Genomic DNA, 18,663 nt, shown 5'->3' on the forward strand with positions numbered 1-18,663 from the left:
CTTCAGTTCCTAGAGGAGTAACTTTTTACATGGGCAAATTGTGATAGAACACACAAATAGAGGGAGAGTGACTTTTTACACAGGCAGATAGTGATAGGACAAAGAGGAATGGCTTTAAACTGGAAGAAGAAGAGAGATGGTATTTAGATATTAGAAAGAAATTCTTCCCTGGCAGGGTGGGCAGGCCCTGGCACAGGTGCCCAGAGCAGCTGTGGCTGCCCCTGGATCCCTGGCAGTGCCCAAGGCCAGGATGGATGGGGCTGGGAGCACCCTGGAAGGTGTCCCTGCCATGGCAGGGGTGGCACTGGGTGGGCTTTAAGGTCCCTTCCAATCCCAACCATTCTGTGACTCTATGAAGAGCTGCATTTTGGCTGCATTTGGGACCCCAACACCCTGAGAGGGGCTGTGTCCCAGGACCAGGGGTGCTGTGAGCAGCAGGGACACCTTGGGACACACCTGACCCAGGACCAGGGGTGCTGTGAGCAGCAGGGACACCTTGGGACACACCTGACCCAGGTGGCACAGCCATCAGGGTGTCCCTGGCGACACCCACCCTGTGCCCCTTCCACACCCAGCCTGGCATGGCAGAGCTGCCCCCACTGGGAGGATCCACCTGCAGCCACCTGTCTGAACTTCCTCCCTGGCTGATGTGGTGTGAGACGTCAGGGAAAGCCTCAGCCTGGGCTTCAAAGCCCCAAAGAGCTGGAGATTTTCATTACTTTGAAAAGCCCTTTTGTGTCTCCACGGAAACCAAGCAGACCACCTACCATCTAATGCTCTGCAAAAGCACACGAGGGGGGAGCTCTGAAATACATATAAATTGGTAAACCTTCAAACACTACCTTTTAAATAAAGATGTCCCTATTGAAGCCGCTGACTTTGATTCCAGGTGACATCAAAGATTTTTAAGTTAAGAAAGCACTACAAATCTACAATTCATTTGTGTGAGTGTAGATGAGCGGGAGAGGCAGGCAGACAACACAGGAAAAGTACAAATAGATTAATTAAGTGCTGGATTTGAGAAGATTCACTCACCAAAGATAGCAGAACTACAACATCTTCATAAAGGCAAAGGATGAAAATGATGCCACAGTGTGTTACAGAGAATATTTTTTGTTCTCAGACGTCTGCACAGCACTCCTGGCACCCGTTGTACTTAAGATAGAAGACAAAGGTAGAGAGCAGGGGAAGCGCTGTCCTACACGGAGCTGCTGCTCGTAATGCACTGTGCTACAAGGCATTTATCCTCCCTGCAGTGAGCCAGACTGTCATGCAGCAGCCCCTGACGTGCCTCCACGGCTGACACTTCCTAAAGCATGGGCAGGTCTGGGGGAAGCAGCAGCATCTCCCAAACAATACAGGCACAGAGTCAGCCCCCTGCACAGGTGAGTGCTGCTGCCTTTATCTGAGGTGGGAGCAGGCAAAGATTAATGGATTTGGGGTTTCTCAGCGTGCCTGAAGGCTCTCTGGCAGGAGCAGCGTGGCCCAGGCCAGCCAGCTCTCTCAGTGTCCTGTTAGCGTGGTTAAAGAGCACGGGCACTCAGCACACACACCTGCCCTCCGCAGCTGAACGCGCTCGCAGCCCCTCGCTGCTCGGGCTGCTAAGGTGTCAACAAACAGGCTCTCAGCCAGGCACATAATTGGGTATTTTTACTGCTCAGATCAGATCTCAGCAGCTCAGGGCTGGCTTCTGCTCTCTGTAAAACCCCTGGTTCAGCGATGGCTTCTGCAGAGTCACGAGCACAGCTGGGCTGGGCACGGGCACGGCCATGGCTTGGTCCCAGCACACCCTGGCCAGGCCCTGGGGAGAGCAGGGAGGTGGGCAAGGAGCTGCTGGGCCCATCCTGCACCCTGCTCCTGTGCAGGGAGCTGTTCCTGCAGCCCTGTGAGGAGCACTGACCACGCTGGGTCAATACATGTCCCTTCCTGAGCCTCCTGCCCCTGGGCGATGCTCACCTCTGGGTTAGCACAGCCCAGCAGGGCTCAGCTGGGTAACCCTGGTGTGAAACCCCCAGAGACAATCCCTCACACTGCCAGGCTCTGAGGAGAGCAGCGTTCCACCCAAAGGGCTCTGTTTCCCCAAGGGTGACTGCCAGGCTGCAGTTGAACTGATTGTTTCCTTTTACACACGGGGAAAACTCAGCCTGGCCAAGTGCTGTTTGCCGTGGTATTCAAACTAAACCAGTGAGCTGGAGCCACGAGCTGCATCCAACCCAATTATTGCCCCCAAACAACTTGGTGTTTTTTTAATTTTCCCCGCCTCACATGGCAGGGAGATCTCACCACCCAAATCTATCCTTTTATTCCTGTGCATTCAAATGGAATAAACTCTCAGAATTTGAAAGTTGTCAGGGTAACAGCACTCTACCTCACTTACTGCACCTTCCCAGCATGAAGAAGCCAATGAGAAGGAAAAAAATATTTCCTTTACTGCAAACCATGAGCAATGGGACTTAATGGTAAATAAGTACTGTTTTAAAAGCAAATTATTACTCTTAAAAAGTTTTGCATATTAAAATAAGCAAGTAGTATATAAGGCAGCATGAAAGAACATTAAACCCCTGGGATCTGGCTGGGCAAAGCAAGCCCTCCAAGCAAGCCCACGTACCTTTTTATTAAATGAGCTCTGCTGTTCACGTAGTTGGAATCAAAGGAGTAGTTCTCAGTCTGCAAGGAGGAAAAGAAAACGGAGATGGTTACAAGTCAGATTTCTCATGAGTGGGAAGAGCCAGGTGTGCAGGGCCAGGATGAAACCTTTGGGGAGGGAAGGAGCATCCCATGATGGCACAGGCCCCTGGGAGCAGGACAGAGATGGAAAACCCCAGCACCTGTCTCAGTCTCTCCACCAACTTTCACCAACAAAAAAGCTGGCTGGTGACCACAGAACAATTTGCAGAGAAGAAACAATGTGGCTATGCTCAGTTACAAAACTAATTGCTTTTAATTCCCTGATGGACTCCGTTCTGTGCGTGTCAATTTGACTGAAAGTTCAAAAGGTATTTTTCTTATTAGTGTATAATTAACATGTTAAAATATTTATTGCATAGATATGTAAATGCCAGCAAGGTAATCCCCTGCCGGAGAATTTAATGTGGGCACTTTTCTTTGTTTTACATCATTTCATTTGCAGAGACAGTGGGCTCTGTTATTAATAAAAAAGCAAACAATGGGTGACATGCTTAAAAGTTGGAGGGGAGTAAAAGAAGGGGAGAAAAGTCAAAGGAGTTGTTACTTGCGAGAAAAACCCACCAACTCGTTCTGCACTTGAAACACATCTTTTACCCTCAGATTACACAGCCCTGGGGCTCTGGTGCTGGCAGCAGAAGGAGCAGGCTTCGCTCTGCTCCCCTCCCTCCAGGACAAGAGCAGCCTCCTCCCAGGACAGCAAAGGGAGCATCCCCCTGCCCCAGCCCTGCCTCCTCTGTGCCACGCTGCTCCTCGCCCCGTGGCTGCTCTCCTTCCCAAAGAGCTGCTCTGGGATGCCACGGCCTGCTTTTATGGCAATTATGAACACGGCAAAAATAAATGCATGCATCTTTAATGTCTCAATAAATAAAGGAAAGCAGAGTCTGCTGCTGACGTAGTCACAATGGCAGGATGCAGGGAGAGGGGCCGCTGCAGCAGAGCCCGATGTGAAATCCAGCCGTGCCCCAGCAGAGGTTACACGGCTCTGCCAAGATCACAAAGCACAGGCAGCCCTGGCTAAGTGTAACCTTTGCTGAGACACAGCACAAGGTCCAATTTACCAAACAGGAACCTCCCAGAGAGAGGCAGGCGAGGAGCAGCGAGCCGGGGGAGCTGGCCCGGCGCTGAGCACAGCTCTGTTATTGCTGCACACAGTAATTACTGCTGGGGAGCCACGCTGCACATTTACTGCACACACCACTGGCCCGCACTCCTGCATCCCTGCTCCTGCCGGTGCCTTGGGCGCTGAGAGCTCAGAACAGACAGACACACGGACTCTCAAAGCGTGTGATACCTGAGAACCCAAACAGCACAGGAATCACCTGGCCCTGTGTTTGTCCGTCTGTCCTGGGGCTGCCGTGCCAAGGGAGTGGGTTACATATGATACCTGAGAACCTCAGCACCACAGAAATCACCTGGCCCTGTGTTTGTCCGTCTGTCCATGCCAAGGAGGTGGGTTACATATGATACTGAGAACCCAAACAGCACAGAAATCACCTGACCTGTGTTTGTCTGTCTGTCCTGGGGCTGCCATGCCAAGGGGGTGGGTTACATATGGTACCTGAGAACCCCAGCACCACAGAAATCACCTGGCCCTCTGTTTGTCCGTCTGTCCCAGGGCTGCCATCTCAAGGGAGTCCCACAGCAGCCCCCAGCCCTGCAAATGGGCTGAGAGCAGCCAAGCAATGGATGGCAGAAGGGATGGAAGCCACTTTTGGCACAATCCTCACAGGGTGGGGAGCCCCCCATCACCCAGCACTGGCAGATGAGGGATCACAGGCCCAGAGCCTCAGCTGGCTCCATCCCTGCATCCCCAGCAGCAGGGAGACCCCTGCACCCAGCCCTGCTCCATCACCTCCATCCCTGTGTGTGCACAGCCCTGGGAATGCCAGGAGAGGAACAGCTGGGGGAGAGGATGCAGACAGCAAATTCCAATATGTACAGGTACACCAAAGAGCTTTAAAACACTCAGAGCCTGGACACTGCATGGCCAAGGCTTCAGGGGCCAAGGAACACCCAAGGGAAAGCCAGACCAAAAATCCCAGAGGCTGAGGAGACACCACATGTGCTGCCATCAAACTGCCACAGCACAGACACAGAGCTGGCACTAAATCCCCCTCAGAACAACATCCTGGGAGCTTTGCTGTTGATTTCAAACCACAACCAAAGCCCATATCCAGGCTCAGCTCGTTCACCAAGGAGCAAATTCCCCATGATTTCTGTTCAATGGACTGGAGAAATGTCCTTCCTGTGTGTTCCTGCTCCACATCCCTGCTCAGGATGCTCTGTGGAACCCCCACATGCACACAGAACAAAAGGGCTCTGAGGGGCTGGACACAGCATCCGTTCCCAGGCCTGGAACTCCCCCACCGCTGGACACAGCACAAGTCATGATAATTACTTCCAGATTTCAGGCAAAACAAGGAGTGACACGGCCACAAGGATGGGAAATCCTCTTCCCTGCACCCCCAGAGGTGAGAGCTGCCTGTGCTGCCCACGCTGGCACAAGGGTGGGCTGCTCATCCTTCCCTCCAGCCCTTTTCTTTACTTAGCCATGGGATTATCTGTCAAGGTTATCTCCATGCAGACTAGGGGATCAAACCAGAAAAAATTAAAAAAAAAAGAGATTTTTCATGGAGAAGGGTTGCTTTACAGCTTGCATTATTCAATCAAAGTTCACTTGATTTAATTCTAGTTCATCCTGCAAGGTGCAACCACTCACAAACAGAGGCAAAATGATGGGAAAGGAGAGCGTCTTCGACATGTCAACATTTTAATTGGGAAAGGATCCACTCCCTCTCTTAATGAGACCCAAAGAACAAAGTCAAAGCACAAAAAAGAGGGAAAAGGTAAGGCTGGCTGGCACCGATGAAAGCGTGCTCTTCATCAAGTGCATCACTGAGAGGCTGGCCCTCATCTTCTTCATTATTTTGGCAAAAGCAAATGAACTGTCACTTTCTCACTAATCAGCATCACTCCTGCAGGAATCAAAGGGGAGCCCAGCCCCAAGTCCAGCCTCTGCTTTCCATGTTCAGAGCCAGGCACAGCCAGGACCTCCCAGACATGCTGGCAGCTCTCATCTCCTCGCTGTAACTGAAGAAAGGATGCTCACACTTGTCACCATCAGCCCCACGGCTGCCGTGCCAAGAATAAACACCACATCCCAGACACTGGGAAACGCTGAGGAACGCCTTGCATGAAGCCTGAGGCCTCAGCCCGCATTTCTCCTGGAGGAGAGAAGCCCTGCTGTCCTCCAGGGACAGGGCTGTCCTTGCTTTCCAGATGCAGACGTGTTGGTGGCACTGCCAAAGAGAGCCCTGGCTTGCCCAAAGCTTACCAGCGCCTAATTTGAAAAAGGCTCTTAACCGCTGCCTTAGCAACACAAATACAAATATAACAACAGACACACTGCAAACTGAGCAATCGGGAGGGAAATGTTACACTTTCTTTTTTTCCCCTAGCGGTTGCTTTTGATTGAGGACTGCCAATTCCATTAAATTAAAAAAAAAAAAAAAGATGTACAAACGTCAGTGTAACTCTGAATATCGATGGGAGGACTTCCCCGACAGCAAAGGGTCTGTGAGCACCAGGGCACTGCTCTAAGGACTGCTCACTCCCTGCCTTGGAAACAGAAATAAACCAGAAATAAACCATAAAATAAAGCATCCAAAGGCGCCTCAGCAGGAACTCAGGCAGTGCCAGCAGGAAGGGCAGCAGCAGCTCTGGGCACCAGCAGCACTGGACACACAGAGGATGCTGCTCTGGGCACCAGCAGCACTGCACACACACAGGATGCTGCTCTGGGCACCAGCAGCACTGCACACACACAGGATGCTGCTCTGGGCACCAGCAGCACTGCACACACACAGAGGATGCTGCTCTGGGCACCAGCAGCACTGCACACACAGAGGATGCTGCTCTGGGCACCAGCAGCACTGCACACACAGAGGATGCTGCTCTGGGCACCAGCAGCACTGCACAGACAGAGGAGGCTGCTCTGGGCACCAGCAGCACTGCACACACAGAGGATGCTGGCAGGGTCACTGCAGGGTGTCAGGGATGGGTCCTGGGCCGTGCCAGCAGCCTGGGAGCAGCACAGGGGTGTCCCTGCAGCCTGCTCGCCTCAGGGCAATGCCTGGCAGCTGGCTCTTTGTCACTCTTCCTCCTTTCAGCAGTTTTAGATGTGGGATATCTTTCAAACCAAACTGCACAGAGGTGAAAATCCAGCTTTCTCCACGGCAGGTGGATGCAGGCTCTCGATAAAGGCTTTGGCTCCTGCCCATCAGCCCCCAGCACAGTCCATGGCTGTTTGGAGCTGGAGCCATCTCTGCCTACCCAAAGTGACAGGTATCCATCCATCTGCCAGCCCTGCCTCGGAACATGGCTCTAAAGCATCTCCACACAGGGATTTTTTGCCCTTCTTCTCACTTCAGGGTGAAAACATTTCTGTCTTTCCACAAATTACTGTAAACCTGCTGCAACCTCCTGCCAAAGCATGTAGGGACTCTTCACAAAATCAGCTTCATAAAAATGACACATTTAGCACCACTTTTTCAGGGTTATCCCTTGAGCCTTTTTTCCCCTACATGCCTTGTTAATAAAGCTTGCATGTCACCCTTTATTATTAAAAAACAAAGCGGACCTTTCTCCAAGGCTGCAATGTGCATCTCTCCTTTTGGTTTCACAAAATGCTCCAGAAACATTGACGGCTCCTCATCCTCTGCTCCAAGCTGCACATCTCCACCCAGAGCAGCAGTCTCCTGACTCCCCTCTGTGCTGCAGGCATCACTGGGGACCACAGAAATGGCAAATTGTCCCCCAAAGTCCACTGGGCCTCCCTGCTGGAGAGGGTAGGGCTTGTAAGAGCACTTCTCCTGGTCCTTGTGTATCCTCAGTCCTGTTCTCCATGGGCCACTCAACCTCAGGCTCCAGCATCTGCAATAGAACTGATGCTGCCTGTTAGGAGATCTCACCAGCATTTAATTCTTATGGTTTGAATTACATTGTGGGTGATACAAAATTCATGCAAATTAAATAAGAACGCTCCAGCTGCACTCGGGAAACAGTGAAAATTTCAAAGTAGGGACCAGGTCAAATGAAGTATGCATCAGCAATGAGGGAAAGTCATTATCATTTAGCAAGCTGCTTATTTAGCCCATGGGAAACAAGGAAGAGGTCTGAGACTCCTTCCCACAGGGAGCAGACGCAGTGGGAAAGCCCAAGGAGCACTGGGATGGAGCACTGGGATGGAGCACTGGGATGGTGCCCATGGGCCAGAGGAGCAGCCAGGCTGGGGTTGATGTTCTCACACCCAGCCACAGGGCTGGTGTCCCTCTGCACACAGACCCAGCAGATCCAGGGCTGGTGTCCCCCTGCACAGGGATCCAGCAGATCCAGGGCTGGTGTCCCCCTGCACACAGACCCAGCAGATCCAGGGCTGGTGTCCCTCTGCACACAGACCCAGCAGATCCAGGGCTGGTGTCCCCCTGCACAGGGATCCAGCAGATCCAGGGCTGGTGTCCCCCTGCACACAGACCCAGCAGATCCAGGGCTGGTGTCCCTCTGCACAGGGATCCAGCAGATCCAGGGCTGGTGTCCCCCTGCACACAGACCCAGCAGATCCAGGGCTGGTGTCCCCCTGCACAGGGATCCAGCAGATCCAGGGCTGGTGTCCCCCTGCACACAGACCCAGCAGATCCAGGGCTGGTGTCCCTCTGCACACAGACCCAGCAGATCCAGGGCTGGTGTCCCTCTGCACACAGACCCAGCAGATCCAGGGCTGGTGTCTCTCTGCACAGAGATCCATCAGATCCAGGGCTGGTGTCCCTCTGCACACAGACCCAGCAGATCCAGGGCTGGTGTCTCTCTGCACAGGGATCCATCAGATCCAGGGCTGGTGTCCCCCTGCACACAGACCCAGCAGATCCAGGGCTGGTGTCCCCCTGCACAGGGATCCATCAGATCCAGGGCTGGTGTCCCTCTGCACACAGACCCAGCAGATCCAGGGCTGGTGTCCCCCTGCACACAGATCCAGCAGATCCAGGGCTGGTGTCTCTCTGCACAGAGATCCATCAGATCCAGGGCTGGTGTCCCCCTGCACAGGGATCCATCAGATCCAGGGCTGGTGTCCCTCTGCACAGAGATCCATCAGATCCAGGGCTGGTGTCTCTCTGCACAGCAGCACAGACCCATCAGATCCAGCTCCGGGCTGGGAGCACACTCAAAGGACGTCAGGACAGATTTCTCCCGTTGTGTGTGTGTGATGGATCATAATTAGTAATTAGCCCCGTGCTACCAGCCCTCCTCTGCCCCAGAGCAGGGTCGGAGGCCAGGACCATGACCAGGTGCAGTGCCTGACCCACGAGAGGAGCTCTGCTCCTGCTCTGGCACTGAGCACCTGCAGCACCCAGAGCCACGCACAGCTGGGAGATGCCAAACCCCTGCTCCCCAGGCCCTGATCCCCCCATAGTGGCACCTCCTGGCACGGTGGGTGTCAGAGCTTTGGGAGCAGCAGCAGCCCAAGGCTTTGGGCTAAACACCAGTGCAAACCCCACCAAACAGCCACTGGGGCTTCCACCATGGGGGAAAATCAGCAAACACTGACAGATGCAGTGCGGGAGCGATGCCCAGAGATCATAGCAAGGAACCCAGCACGTGTCCCTGTGCTGTGGGTGACACCCCTGCAGGGTCAGCACCTTTGCATAGGACCCATCTGGCCACTGGCGCCCATCAGCAGCTCCAGCCACCCCATGGGCACTGCAGCACAAGCCAGGAGGGGGCACAGGAGCAGGACACACCTCTACAGCCCCGGCAGGACAGAAGGAACACATGAAGCAACTCAGCCCTTAAGGAGCATTGAGGAACCATCACCTGGAAGAGCAGGAAGGACCTGGCCTCTGGCATGTCCCTCTGCAGCCCTCTGCCCACACCCAGCTCTGACAGAGCTTCTCCTGCAGGAGCCTGCCAACTGTGAGCTACAGTGCAGTGCCTCGGAACCAGTAAGTGCATCTAGCATCTGATATTGATGGTTTATAATTAGATGTAATACAGCAGATCATTTTCCTGCCCTTGATCAATGAAACCAGCTCTGGGTTTGGGGTTAGGCTGTTTTGCAGACTGATTGCTGCCTCAGCCCACTGGAGCAATGCCTGGCTCACTTCAGCAGGAACGAGCAGAGACGAGGATGTGCAAACACAGCATCCATTTAGATTTACTGGCCCCAAAATATAAACAGAATATTTATTTCTGGCCTTTTAAGTAGTAATTCCAAATTTAATGAGGTACAATGAACATTCCTCAGAGCCAGACTCTACGGCTACTTAACACCACCAAGCCTCTAATTACTAGTGCAGCTCAAATAAAGGGCATTCCGTTATGATGGACATTATTAAACACTGGAGGAACTGAGTCCAGCCTCCATTTTCTCTTGATGAAATAAAAAGCACTGCAGAGAAATCACAGGGAGAGTTCATCCTTTAGCATCACTCCTCTCATCAGACTAAGCAGCAGTATCAAGCCAGACTCTATTACAGTGCAAGCATCCCACTAATCCACACTGAACTCCTGTCCCCTCCCCAAATAAACACAGGCTTTGTCATCTCTTGTTTGAAAATGGATGGGAGGCAAGAGAAAAGCTGCTGCTGAGATGTGATTTTGAAAAAGAGGTATAGGATTAAAAACTCTGATCGAATCCAGGAGCAGCAGCACACAACAAAGCAAAAAATTACACCCCACAAAGCCACAAACTGTGTCACCGGGCTGGATTTGCCAGCAGATAGAAATCTACAGTTATGAAGAGCAAAAATCCCGAAACATCTGCCTTACATCCACGTGGTATCTATAACCCCAAAGCTTTTTGGGGGGCATGGCACAGGGGTCCTCCATTGGAACCATCACAGCAGATAGCTGCTTGGCACCATTCCTCAAAATCTATTGAAAAGCAAAATACTGACCCAAAAGTGGGGCAGGCTATCTGGAGAGGAGCATCCAGACACGTTCTCACAGGGGCCAAGAGCAGCAGGGGCTGGTGATGCCCTGGCAGCCACCCTGGCTGGGACAGGAGGGACTGGGGGCAGCAGGGGCAATGCCTCCCTCCCTGTGCCCACGGATGGGGCACAGCCTCCTGCACAGGGCTGCTGCCTCAGCGTGCCAAGGAAAGCTCCCTGCAGGGATGTAACAGCCAATAAAGCTGATAGAAAGGGGTTTTCCCATTGTACCTGCACTTTCAGACGTGCAATGGATCCACACTTGCAGCTCCCAGCACACACTGCACCCCTCCCTGGGCAGTGAGAGAAACAATCTGGATCTAACCAGCAGGCCCAGGGTGATGGGGCATGACTTGGAGATTTGTTAAAGAAACCCTTCAGAACTGTCCTTTCCCTGCCTCCTGCCATTAGGAATGAAAACAAATATAACAGAAGAACCTTTTTATAAATGTTCCCGTCTCCAGGGCTAAATAAAACTCCCTGTCATTCACCTTCTGGAGTGGCAGGTCAGGCCAATGCATTTCGTAGGGAACAGGAGAAATCACAGATTTGTCACTGCAAAAAGGAGGAGGGAAAAAAAAGAAAAACCATAAACCAAAAATCATTGCAGCTGAGTTAAAATAGGGAAGGCGTGAGATGGTGCTGCCAGCTTGGCACATCAGAGCCAGGGGATGCCCCCCGAGCATGCACCAGCCCTGGGGCACTCAGGGGCCACAGGGACCCTGGCCCTGCCCCATTTCCCAGAGCAAACCCCATTTATTCTGGTTTTTGGGCAGGCAGACAGAGCTTCCCAACCCACACAGCCCCAGCATCCTCCTGCCATGGCATCACCAGAGGCCAGAGCTGGTGCCAGGCTTGCTCCTGGCACACGGTCATGGGCACCCAGACCCAGCCCTAGCACCTCTGCAGCACTCCTGCCTGGCTTCAGCTGCAATCCCCCCACCCTGGCAGATAATCAAAGCCAGACAAACCCTGTCCTGTGCTCATGGTTTTATCATTCTCAGTGTTTATCTGCAATTGCATGGGAAGGCTTGCAATCAGGATAGCCTCAGGCAGCTCCCACTCGAAGCCTCCGGGGGATTTCGCTCACAACAAAACTCTTTATCAAAACCAGTTTTCCCCTATTTTAATGCTTTTTTCCCTACTGGTGCAGGAAAACACAGCTCTCAGCCCACAGAATCTCCCTGCAGCCATGAGGCTGGCAGCAAATCCAAGCAGGACTGGCCTTCCTCCCACTGCCATCGCTGTCTCAGCTGCATGGGGAGGGGATGTGAAGCTGGCTTTGCTCAGCCCACCCTTCCCCAAGGTGCCACCAGCCCCAGCATCCCTGGGGACACGGCAGCACCCTCTGCACAGCCCCTCTGAGCCAAGCCACCAGCTCTGGGCAGCAGAAACCGAGGAACTCAGCTAACAGGAGCCTGTGCTCTCCCAGAACAAACTGCAGGGAAATGAACGAATGACAACACAGCCTCACCACACGAGGGGATGGATCTCAGCCTGGCACTCGCTGGGTGCCCTCTCCCATCCCCACCCTGCCCACAGCCACCCCACATTAGTAACAGCCTGGTAAACACAGCCCCTTGGTTATTACAAAGATGCCAAAACCTTACTACTTCTTGTTCCTTCCAGTTAATGTACCATGGCCGAGGATAAATTGCTATTACAAGGAACTAAAAATAAAAATGTTTCAGAGGCCGTAATTGGCTTGTCTTGTTGGGCTTTTTAAGGAGCCAAAGTACCAGTTCCAGGCTATTAGCCCTAAGGTTGTAGGAGAATAGTATAAAATATTTCTTCATTAAAACCCTACCTTCTCCATAGAGGTGTTTTTCTTTAGGTTTTTTTTCCTCCTTTCCTTCTTTTTTTTTTTATTATTATTATTTTCTTTTTAAAAGACATGCGTTATCAAATGAGCTTTAGTTAAAAGAGGGCTTGGAAAGCCCAGGGGTGATATAAATAGACAGAGCTCAGTGCAGCTGGAGAACCAGCCCGAGCCTTCACTCATCTATTCAGGTCATTTTTCTACAAAACTTACGTAATATTCCTCAGTTGCATCCATAATCTTGGGTCATTTTTAATAATCAGCACCAATTCTTGCAGTCCTTGGGGAGACAGTGCTGAAAGCACCCGGTGGGTCCAGTGGGACAGGACCATCACCCATCACAGGCTGCAGCCCACTATGAGGCCACCAAGGGTGCCCAGGGTGCTCCCTGAGATGGGCACTATGGCTTTTGTTCCTTTTGAGGCTTTTTGATGCTATTTGACTATTAAGAGCTTTAATTACCATTACTCAGTATCAACAACAAGCACCACAATCATAGTTTTGTTTTTGGAGGGAGCCAGGAGCTGGGTTCCAGGATCCCTGTGGGTCTCTTTCAGCTCAGGATCCCTGTGGGTCTCTTTCAGCTCAGGATCCCTGTGGGTCTCTCTGAGCTCAGGATCCCTGTGGGTCTCTCTGAGCTCAGGATCCCTGTGGGTCTCTCTGAGCTCAGGATCCCTGTGGGTCTCTCTGAGCTCAGGATCCCTGTGGGTCTCTCTGAGCTCAGGATCCCTGTGGGTCTCTTCCAGCTCAGGATCCCTGTGGGTCTCTCTGAGCTCAGGATCCCTGTGGGTCTCTCTGAGCTCAGGATCCCTGTGGGTCTCTTCCAGCTCAGGATCCCTGTGGGTCTCTCTGAGCTCAGGATCCCTGTGGGTCTCTCTGAGCTCAGGATCCCTGTGGGTCCTTTCAGCTCAGGATCCCTGTGGGTCTCTTTCAGCTCAGGATCCCTGTGGGTCTCTCTGAGCTCAGGATCCCTGTGGGTCCTTTCAGCTCAGGATCCCTGTGGGTCTCTCTGAGCTCAGGATCCCTGTGGCTCTCTCTGAGCTCAGGATCCCTGTGGGTCCTTTCAGCTCAGGATCCCTGTGGGTCCTTTCAGCTCAGGATCCCTGTGGGTCTCTTTCAGCTCAGGATCCCTGTGGGTCTCTCTGAGCTCAGGATCCCTGTGGGTCTCTCTGAGCTCAGGATCCCTGTGGGTCTCTCTGAGCTCAGGATCCCTGTGGGTCTCTCTGAGCTCAGGATCCCTGTGGGTCTCTTCCAGCCCAGGATCCCTGTGGGTCTCCCTGAGCTCAGGATCCCTGTGGGTCTCTTCCAGCTCAGGATCCCTGTGGGTCTCTCTGAGCTCAGGATCCCTGTGGGTCTCTCTGAGCTCAGGATCCCTGTGGGTCTCTTCCAGCCCAGGATCCTCGGAGGCTCTCAGAGAAGCAAATGCCTGCATTCAGCAGAAGCTCCTTTCAGAGGCAGCAGATGCTCTGCCGAGCGAGGACGCGGCGCTTTGGCACCTGCTGTCCTGATGACGACGGTGACGATGCATCAGCAGAACTGCTCTAATTTATGGCCACAACTTTAAAATTGGCTCCGAGTCCTTGTGGAGCCCGCTCCCACTGACAGGAGCACCTTGGGACTGCCCTGACCACCCGTGACTGCCCTGACCTCCCTGTGACAGCAGCTCAGTGCAGCACAGCACTGCAATAAATAATGATAATATCAGCGAGGATGATGATCCATTTCTTGGTAATATGGCCCAGGAGGGGAAGCACAACAGAAAAATTACAGCAGAGCCTCTAACCCCCTGCTTTTTCTCAAAGACAAGGTTGGATGGCACATTTCTTTGTGAAACAACAACCCAACAGGTATTTACTGCTTCTGTTTTGTGATGTGAGGGCTGCTGCTAAAATAAGACTATTTCTGTTAGGTACAATTGCTATTTTTTGATAGTGTCTCAGCAATACCTTGTTAAAAAGGGCAAAACAACAGTTATTAATTACCCTAATTAACCCAATTCATAAGACACATTTGTGTGGCTGTCATGACAACTGCTTTGACTAACTTGCCAAGAATAGCTTAGCTGTCCATTCAAATAAATCCCTGATAATTACTAGTCTAGTTTACTGGGCTTCTGTGATAATAATAATTAGTGCTACTGTACAAAAGGTCACGTTAAACAGTTTATGAATGATGCATTTCGCATGGTGATTACATGAGTCACGCAGCAGCCAGCAAATGGACACAGCCACATCCCCAACATGGAGAGCTGGGACCACATCCAGCCTGTGGCTGCTCTGCCTGCAGACAGCGTGCGGGATGAGGGGGAGACAGAAAACACCCAAAATACCCAAAACACCCAAAACACCCAAAACACCCAAAACACCCAAGCGTTGGGTGGAGCCAGGACAGCCACCCAGCTGCCTCCTGCACCGCTGCAGGGCCAGCTGCCACCACTGGAGATGGTCCATGAACAGAGACACCCAAAAAGCTTCCAAACCCAGCCTGTCTCATGGTGGTATCTCACCTCAGCAGCTCATTTCCCTCCCTGACAAGGGCAGATGATCTGCAGGAGGAGCTGCCTCCTCCAGGACCTGCCTGAGCTCCAGTCTGGGCTAGGCTCTCATTTACCTTCACAACAGCAAGCCCAGCCCAGTCAAATGTCATTTCAGCTTTGCTGAGGTTTATTGGTGAACACTGATCTGTGGGATTCCCTCTGGCTATGCCTACACAGAGGCAAGAGAGGATGGGACCACGCTGCACCCACGCTGAAATATCCTGCAAAGCCCCAGGGCAGAGGGCAGTGGGGCAGGGACAGAGCCAGGGCATTCACTCCTAATACAGAGGACAGCTGCCAGCTCTGTGGAAATCTACAAAATCACTCAATTTAGAATAAATTCTGATTAAATACCACATATGGTCCTTATTGTCCATCCCTTCTTACCTATCACAGAGACATCTGCACCTGCACAGGGTCTTGATCAGCAAATATTTGTCTGCCAGGGCTCCCTCCTCCCTCAGCCCCACCTGAACTTGCAATTATTGCCATTGATTGACTTTAGGAGAGCAGCAGGCACAGCCTGGAGCCGTGAGCAAGCAGGGGACCCCGCTGCAGTGATCAGCAGGGCCAGCAATTGCCCTGTCACACAGGGCAGGGCATGGTGCAGACTGCAGGCAGCAAGGCCACACAAACGCTTAAAACGTCCTCACAGTGTGAAAAGCGAGCGTGCAGAAGTGACACCTCCTTTCTCTACAGATCTGCTCCCCCAGCATCTCCCAGCCCCGTGAGGAATTCATCTCACTGAGGCTGAAGAGCCAACAGAGCCCTTGGAGGGGTGACTCGGGCTTGTGTCATGGCAAAATAAGCACTGATGGGGAGGGTTTCGATTTGGGGACAGATGGGTTTGAGGTCCCAAAAGGATTTCAGTGCTGGACCCTGAGCCCAGGCTGAGCCCAGGCTCACCTGCACATCTTCCCCACCTATAACCCAAAGTACATGCCAGAAGGTGAGGTGCTTTTTTCATCAGACCAAAAGGAGGAATCAGGGAAACCTGAAGCCGAGCAGAGCACTCCCCAGCTCTCCCAAGTGAAGTCTGCAGCTCACTTCAATATGTTAGTGCCTAATGAAGGTTTCCCCCTTACTCTGCAGGGTACAATCATTCTCCTCCTAATGAGCATGTGTTAATGGCATATTAATGCTGACAACAACTAAGTGCAGGGAACAGGAGATGAACATATTCCAAAATTTATCTCTTTTTTCCCCAAACAAAGGAACCCATGGTGTGGCTGAACCCCAGCCCAGCAGGAGCCTGTGGCTCCCACAGTGATGCTGCCAGCCCTGCTCCAGCTCAGCACAGGACACAGAGCCCAGAGGGGCACGGCTTTGCTCTCACTGACCCAGTCCCCATAATTGATTGCTGTCCAGGGAGAGTCTCAGCCCAAGCTGGCACTGCCCCTGGGCACAGCACCTGGGGAAGGAGGCAGAGGAACTGCTCCCAAAGCCCTGGGAAGTGTTTTGGGCATACAGGTTTGGGTCTGTATCCGAGGCACAGCCCCAAGGCTCCGCTTACTGAACGTGTGAGCTGGGTCCCTGCCAGAGCATCCAGATGTGAATCTGAATATGAAAGGTCCAGGAGGGAGCAGGTGACAGAGGCTCCAGCCCCATCCTGCTGCCGGCGTCCCAGCCCATCTGGGTTTGCCTCAGCAAGTTTACATAAGCTCTCAGGCACGGGAAAGAACACACAGAATGGGTGTTTTCCTGTTTTTCATCCTCACTCGTGAAAACAGTTCTGAAAGCCCTGACAGCTCCCCAGAAGCAGCCTCAGTGTGCTGCAGCATGTGCTGCCCACCAGCAGGCACTGCAGGGAAGAGCTGCTGAGTGCCCAAGTGCCCAGCTCCTGTGTGCTCCCACCATCACTTACACTTACATCTCCAGATCGATAATCGATGCTGCAATCAATAGCAGGGAATTTAGCTACATTATAAAAACAGTAAAATCAGCCAATACTGAGAAATGGCTATTGAGTCCTGTGTTTTCTGTACTCACTTAGTCTAATAATGGTGAATGATATTTTCCAAGTACATTATTCAGCAATAAAACCACCGAATTATTTGATCTCTTCCTAACCTTTATGATTCTAAGCACTCTTTTTGACCCAGATTGAATGAGGCAACATCTGCAGAGCCTTTCACAAAATTGTACTCGGTGTGCACTATTGTAAGTCTGCTGCCAAAGATAAATGTTATTATTTTAAAGCCATCATCCTTCTAATAGATGAGCAAACACACTGCATTAGCATAGCCTGCAGAGCTGGAGCCCGGGTGAGAAAATGCCAGAGGGGTTTCACTTAATGGAATTTTACATACCTGACTTAGGATGGGTTAATGCAATCCACCAACACGGGAATTTACAACCTGCCCTGTGGCATACACCTGCCAGTACAAACGATGGAATAATCCAGCAGCTCCAGCTCCCCGTGAGAAACACAGGGCATTCACACCCAGACCTCAGCAGGGTGCAAGATGAGGAGCTCACCTGCAGATGAGTCCCCAGCACACTCTGACTGACAGGTTTGTCACACACCTGCCTGTCCTGGGTGCCAGGTGCAGCACTGGCATCACCTGTGGGTGCTCAGTGCCATCAGAGGCTGCAGGAGTGCAGCACTGGCATCACCTGTGGGTGCTCAGTGCCATCAGAGGCTGCAGGAGTGCAGCACTGGCATCACCTGTGGGTGCTCAGTGCCATCAGAGGCTGTAGGAGAGCAGTACCTGTCACCCACCTGCCTGTCCTGGGTGCCAGGTGCAGCACTGGCATCACCTGTGGGTGCCCAGCTGCCATCAGAGGCTGTAGGAGAGCAGTACCTGTCACACTCCTGCCTGTGCAGCATCAGCTGTCCCCAGCCCTCACCAGGCCTGGAGAACTCTCTGTAATTCCATGTTAAACAGGAGACACTTCAGGCTCAGCATGAATCACTTGTCCAGCTGACATAAGCCATGCCTCCACTCCAAATCCACACAAGGAGCTAGAGGGAGACACTGGAGCAGAGATGCTGTGCCTCTTCTCCACAAACCCTCCAACAGGTGCCACAGACAGGCTCTGCCCCAGCAGGGACAGTGACATTGGGAGCTGCCAGCAGCCCAGTGTCCTGTGCTGAGCCCTGGTGATGCTGTCCTGGGACCCTGGGGACACTGGGGACACTGGGGACACTGGGGACCCTGGGGACACTGGGGACCCTGGGGACTGGAACTGTCCCAGCCCCAGCACAGCCCTGCCAGGGCAGCACTGCCTGCACAGCACCCCACCCATGCCCTATGCAGAGCACGCTCTAATTTGAATTATAATTACACTTATAAGCACACAGATTACAACTATTTATGCTACAAATAAGACCATCCTGTATTTTAATTAACAGAAAATGATTGGAACTCAACTATAGCCTCTACTGGGAACAATATCTGACAATTTATTGCAGCAAGGCCACGCCAGCCCCACGAGCAGCCTGGCAGGAGAGGGGGAGCGGGCAGGGCTGGGGGGGCTCACCCATCTGAGCCCTCACAAAAGAGCAGGAGCTGCTGGCAGAGTGGGCAAGGGGTCAGGAGAGAGGGATGGCAGGGAGGAGAGAGGGAGGGGAGATGGAGGAGAGAGGGAGGAGAGAGGGCAAAGCCAGGAGAGATGGAGGAGAGAAGGTTCCAGGA

General features: G+C 52.5%; 1 protein-coding gene across 2 annotated transcripts in view; it reads right to left on the reverse strand.

The window, feature by feature from the left end:
* The window catches only part of PCDH19 (protocadherin 19), a 60,120-nt gene that overhangs the window by 28,625 nt on the left and 12,832 nt on the right, over positions 1 to 18,663 (reverse strand). For both annotated transcript variants that reach the window (XM_058814083.1, XM_058814081.1), the window contains exon 3: positions 2,609 to 2,667. In XM_058814083.1, the coding sequence (XP_058670066.1) occupies positions 2,609 to 2,667 (59 nt within the window). The remainder of the gene's footprint in view (positions 1 to 2,608; positions 2,668 to 18,663) is intronic.

Source organism: Ammospiza caudacuta, chromosome 14 (genome assembly GCF_027887145.1).
Source record: "Ammospiza caudacuta isolate bAmmCau1 chromosome 14, bAmmCau1.pri, whole genome shotgun sequence".
In the NCBI taxonomy this organism is placed as follows: Eukaryota; Metazoa; Chordata; class Aves; order Passeriformes; family Passerellidae; genus Ammospiza; species Ammospiza caudacuta.